The sequence below is a fragment of the Solea solea genome, chromosome 10 (assembly GCF_958295425.1).
Source record: "Solea solea chromosome 10, fSolSol10.1, whole genome shotgun sequence".
Classification (NCBI taxonomy): Eukaryota; Metazoa; Chordata; class Actinopteri; order Pleuronectiformes; family Soleidae; genus Solea; species Solea solea.
The window spans coordinates 16606415-16618317 of record NC_081143.1 but is presented as its reverse complement, the minus strand read 5'-3'; the positions used below and the strand labels follow the sequence as shown (position 1 = coordinate 16618317).

The window sequence follows — 11903 nt, the reverse complement described above, 5'->3', positions numbered from 1 at the left end:
ATTGTGGGAATTGTAGGATATTTTGTGGCAGCCTTTGAAGCCTGTTTTATACTAAGGAGTAAACGTAAGCATTTCAGAGCCTCTAACAAATTCCCTGTATATGGATGTGCGATACTAAATCTACTTTAACCTTGATTTACTACATCTTCTAAAAAGGCGCTCTTATGACTGCATCCAATTTCTGTGTACAGTGTGATTGTGGAACATCAATAAAGATATTCTAATAACAAAACTGGAACTTTCACGTCACTATCAGATCATTTTCATTTTCCAAGTTTCCAAAATCTTTAAAGAGCGACTGACATTTGCTTTTTATTGACTTGTCCAAATGTATTGTTCAGTGACATGTTGGATAAACGTGTAGATCGAAGACATACAGTGTACAGTGTTATAAGAAGTACAGAAATTAATTAGGCTCTGTCCTAATTTATACAATTGCTGTTTGCTGGATCTTATTTATTTTAGTATATTACAGAGTGAGTAACACTTATAATATTAGTGGACTTACACTTACTCATGTTTTATGTAAATGACTTCCTTATTCTCATTTAAATCAAAGATGAACTGAACTGATAACTGAAAATTAATAGAACATATTAAATAGCTCTCATTTTTTAATATAAATGCACAATTTACCTTTATGTGTTGTCTATTAGTATGACTCAACTATTTCTGACAGGGACAAAAGGCTTAAATCTTTCACTGAAATTGCATATTGTCACATTTTAATACAAATATACAAGTATGTAGAGAATTGCAATTACAAAACGTTCAAAAACAGAGATAACAGAGCTCCATTTTCCTTCATGTGGCATAGATAGATTTACATTTCTGTGCAATAACCTAAAGGACTTTACACTATGTATCTGATGCTCTGGTTCATTTATGAATGATGTACAGTGTACACAGTCTCATGTTTGTTTAGTTTGTATGGTCTTATCTTACGAACACATACACTTTGATCACTACTGAATTCTGCATTGCTGATGTGGCTATATATATATATATATATATATATGTATATATACAGTATATATATATATATACATATATATATATATATACACATACATACATACATATAGTTCGGTGAATATAGTGATGAAGGGTCGTCACGAGAGGAGGACTCTGTTGTCTTTGGCCCACTTCCTCATAGCTCGGATGATGTATTCAACCTGAGGGTTTCCTGAATTTCGTAGCAAGGGCACCACCTTTTTAAGTGTCTCCCTAGAATGCAAAGATTAGGGAGGAATGAATTGCCATTGTCATATGAATCATTTGCCAAGACATAAAACCCACTTTAACAGATGCTTGATTTGTCCAGATTATGTAGGAAAAACGTTTTCAACTACTGCACAGGTGGAAAAAAAAAAGGTAAATATACTTGGGCTCCTTGTTTGCCAGGATGAGCTGAAAGACTCCCACACACGCCCCTCTCTTGCCCTCCCAGTAGTTGGATTCTGGGTCCAGCTTTTCAAGTGCATCGAACGCTTTGGCTGCATAGAAGAACTGGCCCATCTGAAAGAACACGTTCGAAACCATGACCCGTCATAACATCACAAGTTTCAACGCCATACATTTTTAGTTACATTTCGAAAACATGGGGGGGAAACTGAAGACATTGTGAAGGTACGACGACCCTTGCAGCCGGAGAAAATGTGGAAACTCAAATACCAACACAGTGATTATCTGCTTCGCTCAGTTTTATATCCTTGTCAAATTAATATATTTTGGTTTTGGACTGTTAATAAAACAGAAAATGATGTTTGCCATAGGCTTTTAGAAATGTGATTAAAAAATAATTTTTATTTTTCTACAATTTTCTATTTTCTTACTATTGTAGGACATTTCATAGACCAAACAACTAGAAAATCACCTGTAAATAAATAGAGACATAACGATTAATTGCGCTATTCTTGAATTCACAATAAATAGGTCAATGAATTAATACTATAGCTGCAACACCACGTAATTGTCTGATGAACAAAGATACTTAAATGTAATGTTAATAGAAATTATTTATTTTGACTAACCAAAGATTAAAAAACTGAGAGACAGACGTAATATGTTATAACAGTAAAACTCACAATGGAGAAGCTGGAAACAGTCTCACAATTACAGTATATAATAATGCATATACATAGGTCATATAGAAGAAAATGATCACATGAGGAACCGAATAACGTTTCACTTTTGCAAAAGGTCAATAACCTTCTGTACACATGAGGAAAAAAACTATTAAGAAGAATGTTCTGCTTCTGGACTAAATGCTAAAATATTTTTTAATTTCAGCATTAATTCAGTTTTTCAAATCAGTGGATAATAAAAGAGGAGAATGTCACCTTATAGCAGTCGTTAGCAATGAGCTGCAACAGACTGAAGGAATCTGAGGAAGTGCCCATCTTCAGGTAGAGCTCCCAGGCAAGTTGACCCTTCTGGTTCATTATGTCTGACGAAACAAGACGAGAGTTCAGTAACCAATTCACAGCCAATTTCACCAACTTTCAGAGAACAAGTCAAACATTAGTTTATTGATGTGGATAAAGAAAGATCACTTAATGGAGATGAGAGTAGCACCAACCTAGAGAAAGGGTAATCCTAAATTCTTACCCGGCCTGAAATCTGTTGGTGATTCAGACCTCAGCCTCAGTCAACAAATATAAAAGGTTCCTCTGTCTTATTTTCACTAACTCATGGTATCTGAGCGCATCCTGCTTTACTTTATGCCAACAGCGGTACAACTACTGTCACTCCTTTCATGTCTTCTTAAGAAAGCTGGTGCTAAAGGCAGCAGAAAACTACAAGACTGGGTCACATTGCTCTTGCCTTGGAACTCACTCTCTTTCTAGTTGTATAAGATATGTAACAGAAAGGAAAGGATATTTTTATTGTCACTATACAACTGAAATCGATGAGGTCAGATGGAGGGTTGATCAGAGCCACTGCGACTGAGCACGCCTCCACAATGGACCGATCTGACCGAAAAGGTCTAACATTCAAACTTTCCAACCACTAAGCTACCGTGCCATCGGCCATGGGGTCCAGAGCCTTCAGCCGTACAGCCTCTGGAACTCTCTCCCACAAACCCTCTGTTTTTAATGCAGCTGTGTCCTTTATAGTGTGATTTTTTTAAGCTGTATACTGTTTTACTGCTGCAAGGTGACCTTGAGTGTTGTGAAAGGCGCCCAATATTACTTTTAAGATCTTTGCGTCCCTCTGTGCTTTGCCTCAGCTTTGCCTTTGTTCTGAACGGAGTGGAAAATGTAAAGGTGCCTTGTATTTCAGATTCCCAAAATGCTGTTTTTTGTTTCAGGCATTTACTGTTTATTGGAAACATCATTCTCATTTTTCTTCACTGGATTTTGTCGATGAACTGCCTTGTTTTGCCTATATTTTTTCATGATATATGAGAAATAAAAACACTAGGAGCAAACATTGCTCCAAAAGATTTTATGTAATGACGTAAGGAACTTTACATACAGCATCGTGCCAGCCAGCTGAGGTAAACATAGTCGTTCTTGGTCTTTTCACTCTGAATTAGCAGAAAAATCTGAAAGAAAACATTAATATTGTTGAAGTAAGACAGTCAGTAATATCAGTCAGAATGAATAAAAGTCTAAAATACGGCCTTTTTTCTCTACCTCTTCAGCTTCTTTATAGTTGCCAAGGGCAGCTTTAGCCTGTGCATAGTTGAAGTTGAAGGTATCGTCATTATAGAAGTAACCCTGCACAGAGAGAGAGAAAAAAAAACTGTTATTCCACACACACAAAAGAACGACTGGCTGTGTGTCCGGGGAAAAAAAAAGAGCATATCAAGTATTAACCTTCTGTTATCACAATGAACCTCTTTATCTGAAGTGACACTTGTCACTCAGTGTGTAGGAGCCTTCTTCTGTTCAGCCGCATGTTACAAAGCAATACAACAGGACGGTAACAGCACTGAATATGCCAGGACTAACCTTGACTGAGTTTAGATATATGAGCACATCTTCAAACTGCCTCAAGAGGAAGAAGCAGGAGGCCATGCACTGCCTGCCAGGAATAGTGTCTGAAAAGGACGAGAGCATGAACTCACACATGCTCACATGGTGTTTCTGTAAAAAGGTTTGATTAGTTAAACGCTTCCATTCACCGTACCGCATTCACTGGCCGAGCCCCCGACCAACTGAAAGAACTGCTGTGCAATTTTTAGGTGATCTCTCTGAAAAGAAAGAAAGAAAGAAAGACAGTTTTTGTACACATCCTGTGTCTCACGCTCACTATTTTTCATATTTATTGTAATGTAACTATTCTAGTTAAACACAAAATACTCACTGAGCCAATTTCTTGTCCCAATGAAGCATTTACCACTCCTTTCAAAATATACTCCTGAGAAAATATGAAATGATCACACAGAATCATTTGAGCTGAACAACATAATGTTAATTAAACAGAATAAAAGTGAAATACACACTCATCCTCATGTGACAGTGAGAAAAGAAACTGAAAATGAATAAAGTGGAGCAAGGAGGATTTACAAAGACGGGACAGTCTGCTACTGAATTACCTTTAACACATGCTGTGCTGCAATGTGTTTAACAATACAACAACATTTCATAACACAACAAACAATATTGTATTAAAAATTAAAGCTTGATCAATCCTGATGTGGACCCCACTTGCACTGCCCTCACTCCTTATAGTCTTTCAAACAATTTCAGAAACCTTCAATTTCCTATTCCAGGGCTCAGCAACCTCAGCGGCTCCCTGTAGCTTTGAAAAAAACCCACTATATTTATTTTTATTTTATTTTCATGAACAATTTCGTCCAGTAAATTACGCGTCACCTCCTTTGTCTACGTCAAATGCAATATTGAAAACAATACTTTAATACTAAATGCTGCAGACTCTTGGCCTAGTCGAACCAGATCCTTTCAGTGCCACTTTCGTAATGCTCCGGACGTGAGTTTGCCTGAAGCTATGCTAATAGTTTAGGCATTTTCTTCTTGATTCTCCTCCTTACTTAAGTGGAGGGATCCTGTCCCTCCCTCCCTCCTACTCTCATTTAAATTAGAAACATTTTGAGTCCCTTCTTGACGTTCTTTGTAAAACCCACTACTGTAATTTCTATTGTCTGGCTGTCGGCTGTGATGGTTTCGTATGTTGTTGAAGGTTAATAAATTTGTGTGTTTTTTTTCCTTTCAAAAAAACAAAAATATCTTTAAACACTGAACACCTTTTCTTAATCACTGACGATGAATAATAAAAGACCCAGATGATCCAAACCTGAGGTGTAGTGGGCACCAAATCTTGGATGAGGTTGTAAGCTTCTTGAACATCATCTGTAGAACAAAGCATGTGCATCCGTAAATAATGTGAAGAGTTAAATACATTTGAAATAAAATCTGATATGATGATTCATGAAAACAGAGATGTTGGTGTTACATTAAACGTTGCAAGCTAAACGTGACAGTATCAGAAATAGAGTGCTTATTATTTTCACCTAACTTACATAGACTCAAATATTTGAATAACTAAAAAAAGGTCCTTGTCAAATTTTTTTTTAAAGATGCTACATCTAACATCTTTTTACAGTGAGACATTTCCCTTATTTAGCTTGTTCCAGAAAACTGCGACACCAAACCTACACACACCTTGTCTGAGATAGTAGATGACCAGGTTGAGTCTGGCCTCGGGAATCACATCGATCAAAGGTGGCAGGACCTGCAACGCCCCCTCCCCACCACGAAACACCACCTGCAGTACACAGGGTGGAGAACTCAAGCATGCAAGTCACCAGTGTCTGCACACACACACAGCTACACACTGATAGACACACAACGTGAGCTTACCAGGTTGTGTCGGATAAGCTCCTTAGCGAACTCAAAGGAGCAGGAGGATATGTCGATTAGGTTCTTTAACTCCGCCTGAGAGGAAGAGGATTTCACACAGTAAGTCAAACCTACCACCAGCTATTCTCTATGAAAAAACTGTAATGGAGCAAGTAAAGTAAGTAAACAAGAAATAAATAAAACATTGAACAAAGGCATCCATTAAAGTGCAATTACTGTACATACAGTCCACTAAAAATCGACAGGACTGTAATGACGTACGGTAGTGTAGGAAATAATCTGCAATGTAATTCTTACTTTGTCGATTCTCCCTCTACACAATACAATAAAAGTTAGAATTCAAACTAAAATTAAAGCTCCAGTGCGGAAACCTCCATCGTTCCCCGTGGACTTTTGAGTTATTACCAAAATAGTGCGGTCTCTATGACCTAGTTTTCTCTCCCCTCACACATGGGGAGAGGAGAGGAGAGGAGAGGAGAGGAGAGGAGAGGAGAGGAGAGGAGAGGAGAGGAGAGGAGAGGAGTGGAGAGAAGAGAAGAGAAGAGAACGATGATTTTGAAAATCAAGTGTTATTTTTAAGAATTAAAATGAGGTCTTTATTTAAATTGGATTAAAATCTGATTACTTAGGCCCAGTGCTGCGAAGATCAATCAATCAATCAATTATGGATCAATTACTAAATTAAACGATGCATCTTTCAACATTTTCTTAAATTCTTTACGGACCAAAAAAAGTACACGATTAATAGAGAAAATAATGGAATGAAAATAATTTTTAGTTACAGCTCTGTTGTCTTCTGATGTTATTTACGAGGTACTTTGATAAGTGATGTGTTGTATGTCTGTCTTTTAACAGAGCTTTACTCTACTCTTTACTATACTGTATACTGTATAGTGAATCTTATATGGAGCTGCATGCAGCTAATGCAGGCTTGTTGTCAAGTGCTCCTTCCACCTTGCCCGCTCAGTCATGACATAGAAGGCGTCACTCTGTGCTCAGCACGGGAATGTCACCATAGACACGAAAACAAAACATCAATATACCGAGAGAGAGAGAGAGAGAGAGAAAGTCTCACAGAGAAATTCATGTGGAGATGATAGGCTTAATCGACATCAGACATTTGTTTATCCTCAGAAGTTACACACTACAGCTTTAAAGCGCAGGAGAAGAAACCATCAGCTACAGTCACTCACACACTGATTACCTCTGCTGCCTTGCCATTGTAGAGTCTGAAGTGGTTGCAGGCCTTGAGGTTAAGAGCGATAGTGGAGTCAGGGATGCTCTGCAGGTACACAGCCAGCACCTCCTGGGACACGTCATAGTAATCCAGCTTATAGTAACACAGAGCCACATACACTTTCAGGGCCAGGAAGTCCCTACAAAGACAATGTGTAACATGGGCTCAAACTACAATACAATATGTGAAAATCCATCAAGATTTTATTCAATGTCACAATTAGCCACACAGTGAGTATTTTGTACATTTTACTGCATCTAAATTCTATATAAAAGTCATAGTTCACACATATATTAATATACTTTATTATATTGTTATGGTGATATTAATAAAGTATTACCTGATCAGATAAGGCATTCATGATGGGAAACAAGTTAAAGTGCTTTTTGGATGAATCCCAATTTTGGTATTTTTTTAGTATCAGTCTGCAGAAGTTAGAGGCAGCAGCGGTGAAGCTAATTTGTATTCGAACAACAAGTGTGCAAACAGCTGCTGCAGAGGCCTGCTGTCAGCGCTGATTTCATTCATTCATTCATCTCCTACCGCTTTATCCCAAAAGGCGGGGTACACCCTGGACAGGTTGCCAGTCCCTCTGATTTCATGTGGGTCTCTTGTGAAATCAAAGTCGTGCCTTTTCTTACCCTCACTATTTCAGATGCTTTATATTAGTGTTTGAGGAAGCAGGCTCAGCAGGTCTGCAGCACTGATGGCTTGATTTGTTTTTATGGTTCCACAAGGTGAGAAGCACATCAAACTTATTACTCCTGCACAGACTAAACTGACAGCTGTCAAAGTTGGTGTCTGGGTGATTCATGTGCAACTGGACTGTGACGCTAATTTCATAAGGTTAAAAGGCAGAAGTAGCACAGACCTGTTCTGCAGCAGAAGCCGTTTATAGATGTCTATAGCCTCCTGGTAGTGGGAACGCATGTAGTGGATGGATGCCAGACTCAGCTGGTCCTCGGTCACATCCTCCAGGTTCTGATGGAATCCCATCAGCCTCTTCTCATCGTTGAACTGAAACACGATACAAAGACAAACGGGAGCATTTGGAACAGGGATGTGATGAGATTGACAACATTACATAATAGTTTTATCCTTTTTAATATTTACATTTTTAAGGCATTTAATTACGTCTGAGACAAATTGACTTAGTGTGCATAAAAAATTACGAAAAACTAAAATGATTTATTGCACAAACACTCTAATCAAAACACATTTTTTATCCTCATTGCTGACCTCAGACGAAATAAGATGTATTGTAAACACCTAAAAACCTTCCACCATATTACAGATAGTATCCACACAGCAGAGTTTGCTCAGGAGTGACATGTCTGTTATATTATTTTCTGACCTTGTGAGCCAAGTGGAAGAGGAGCCGGTTTTGGAGGGGGGACACTGGAGCTAGACAGAATAAGAGAAACCTAATTCAATAAAACAGCAAACCACATGAGAAGAGGAAGCTAAGTTAATCTATGGCATTAGTTTAGGTTTCGTACTTTAGAATAATCACAGATACATTTCTAAACCACTGAGACAAAGTACAAATTAGTTCAAATGCTTAGTGTGCATATAAACATTTTGGACATATCTGGGTTATATGTGATTGAGTCTGACTTACTTACTTTTGACTTTCATTACATAATTGAAAAACCAAACCACAATTGTTGAAACTCAGACTCCATTGAGTCCCAGCTGGCTGGAAAAATCTCAGGCTATTTTGGATTACTCCTGTTTCGTCTTCAGACTGCTTTGATCATAATATAATCCCACTTGAAATAGTTCATAAAAATCAGTCACGTTTTTATTTGAATAAATAAACAAAAACATAATAGCTTTCCCAAGTACCACATTTAGGTTAGGGTTTTGGATGAAGTGGCAATTAACATTAGTTCTTAGCTGCGCTGCCTACCTTTAGACGCAGCCTCCTCAGCCTCTTTATAGAGCCCCAGAAAAAACAGGGCACAGGCTAAAAACACCCACACTTCAGTGGGACATTCACGGTTACTGGTCAGAGACGTGTACTCCTGTCAAAACATGACAAGAAATATTACAAATGTGATCAGAACTGTCTAAACCATTATTTTCAATTTATTAGACAAGTACTGCATTTACAGCAGGTTGTGTGTGTGCACACTCATTCAGACACACAGACACGCACAAAGAAAATATACCTCCATCGCTCTCTTGTGATCACCCAAGTGAAAGGCGCAGTAACAAATCCAAAGGTCTGCATGCTCCTCTTTCTCTCCAATACTTCTCTGAAACTGGAGATGACGCAGCAACACATCAGCAGAGAAAGGTTATATTTCTGGAACAAATAAAATCGTTCACACATCTACGCACAAAGATTACATTTCCTTTATCCACTGCTCCTGTATTCAATGATATATCACCAAATCAATATTTTGATCTAAACAACTTTCAACTTCAAAATTGCTGCACAGAATTACGTTTTTTTACAGGGTTACCAGTTATACATGATAAAAATTCAAAGCCATAAAGCTATCAACCAAAAAACTGGACAATTGGCTGAACTACAAACACTATTTCTTACAGATTTACATTGAGAGTTTTTGGAAAAATTAGACATGATTTCAAGAAAAGCATGTCAGCAATTGAGAGAGTCTACAAAGCAGGATGAGTTCTTGAGAACTGCTCCCTCAAACAACGTCACACTTCACAAGTCCTGAGTAACACACACAAAGTTTGAAATCACTTGGATGAGATGTTGTTGAAAGATAGGGATTTCTTATTTTATCAGCAGTTTCAGCAGTTTTTTGTGTATTTTGTCATCTGTACAGCAAACACAGAAGTGGAAAAACCTAAAACACTTGTGATCCATGACAGTCATGCATCTCAGTGTAGGACATGTAAAACTGTACTTTTAAATGAAGGTGGACACTTTAAAACACCTTGTTAGACACCTGTCATTTCATTTGAGCTGGAGTGGTATACCTCCAGCAGTGTCAGGGCCCCAAGATAGTCCCTCTGTTGTATGTAATCCTCCAGGCGGGGAACCTTTGCTTTGTTTTTCTTCTTTTTCTCACTTATGCTCCCTGTATTTTCTCCTACCACAGCTGGTTTCACACGAGAGAGGATCTGTCAAGGTAAATACAAAAGTAGTAGGTGGTTTCAGACAGTGGTCCACAAGACTAAGGGGTTCACAGTTCTATTGCTGGAGGGAGTGTGGAGTCGTCTCAACAGAATATTTTCATGTTCTTTGGCATTGCCCAAATTTGAAAACTGTCTATAAAGAAGTCAAACAACTCATTTCAGAAATCTTCAATTATTAATTGCTGGCTTCCTCCCACCTAGAAGCTCTTTATAAATATTATAAACTCATTTACAACATGGAGACATTGACTTTTACACTGCGACTTCAAAAGGAGAAAGGAAAGGAATACTGGAAACAAAGTGACTGCCACAAATATAAAGACTCTTAATAATTGACTTCTGTGCACCTGAATATATGCGGGATACACTGTGGAGCTGTGTTTTGCACCTACTTCTATTCTACTTTATTATACCTGTATAGTCGTTTATTCTAAATTTCTATGGATTGTTCCGTAATTGTAATTTTCCTGGCCCGTTTCTGTTCTTTGTTCATATAAAACAAAAATAAAGTAAAATAAATAAATAAATTAATAAATCACATAATAATTAGTAGGGGTGTAACTAACGATTGTTTTCATAATCGATTAATCTGTTTATTATTTTCTCTATCAATCGATTAGTTGTTCATAAAATGTTGGAAAATGTGATGCTGATAATCGCAAATGTCTTGTTTTGTCCACAAACCTAAATTATTCGGTTTGAATGATTTATTTGTTATGTGGAGCAAAGAAACCAGAACATATTCACATTTAACTCATTGGCTGCTATAGACGTCTATTCGGCCACTGCGTTGAAAATGGCTGGCAGCCAATGTTAAGAAGATGAAAGACCAACTAATTATTTAAAAAACACACACACACAGTCAAACCGATTACTCGTCTGTGATTACTTTAGTAATATATTTGAAATCGATTCATCGGTTTGCAGCTCTAAATGAAACGATAAACTCACCATTTCGACGAGTCTGAAGAGATGAATGCGACCCAACTGAGACTTTTTGCTTCTCACTTACCAAGGTACGAAAGCTTTTTACGATGCTCGTTACCTCAAACCACTTTTCGGATTTTTTCTCTTGGTCAGTGGAGCCGCACAAATTATGTTAAAACAGAAAAGTGAGGCTCGACACATTTCTATTCTATCATGTCGCACTGAACTCACAGGGAAGCTCTATTGACGTAGACTAAAAGGCAGTAACGCAACATTATGGACGCCAACTCCAGATAAATACCACGGCTAACTAACTCGCGTAGGTTTTGTTGTCTAACATCTGACAAAACAATACAATTAACAACATTTTTCTGTGTTGGTTGAGGATGGTTGCTAAATAGGTTCTGAGTTTGTGTTAGCTAGCTCTCCATGGTTACATTTCCGGTGGCGTAGACCTATTTTCCGGGCTCATATTTTCAAAATAAAAGTTTAATAAGCAAATGACCCGCTAATTCTAATTATAGTGTTTTCAATGACTGTCCATGACTTCAATTTAACCAAATAATTGTGACCTGCGGCTGTGTTTCTATAATGGCAGTGTCACGGTAGGACAGTTCCAGTAACAGTAATACATCGCCTCGTTACCTCCTTAACCTATGTAGTTCCTGATCTAGACGAATAAAAAGTATAATATTTTTAAAACCGCATGTAAACAGAACGTACATCTATGTTTTATTGTTTTGCATAATAATTTTCGTGTCCTTGCTTTCCTTATTATGTCCACCTTGCTG

The 11903-nt window shown here is 37.7% G+C and overlaps 1 protein-coding gene across 1 annotated transcript; it reads right to left on the bottom strand.

Annotated features, from left to right (window-relative positions):
• Window positions 1-703: 703 nt before the first annotated feature.
• On the bottom strand, window positions 704-11550 carry ift56 (intraflagellar transport 56). The gene is made up of 18 exons (XM_058639494.1): window positions 11137-11550; window positions 10027-10170; window positions 9243-9335; window positions 8981-9095; window positions 8423-8472; window positions 7940-8085; window positions 7036-7207; window positions 5832-5906; window positions 5634-5736; window positions 5266-5321; window positions 4315-4368; window positions 4138-4201; window positions 3960-4048; window positions 3642-3725; window positions 3481-3550; window positions 2343-2449; window positions 1385-1518; window positions 704-1227 (listed from the first exon to the last, which is right to left on the bottom strand). Exons 1-18 carry the CDS (start codon window positions 11137-11139, stop codon window positions 1113-1115), a joined length of 1674 nt encoding a protein of 557 aa, XP_058495477.1. The 5' UTR covers window positions 11140-11550; the 3' UTR covers window positions 704-1112.
• Window positions 11551-11903: the final 353 nt, after the last annotated feature.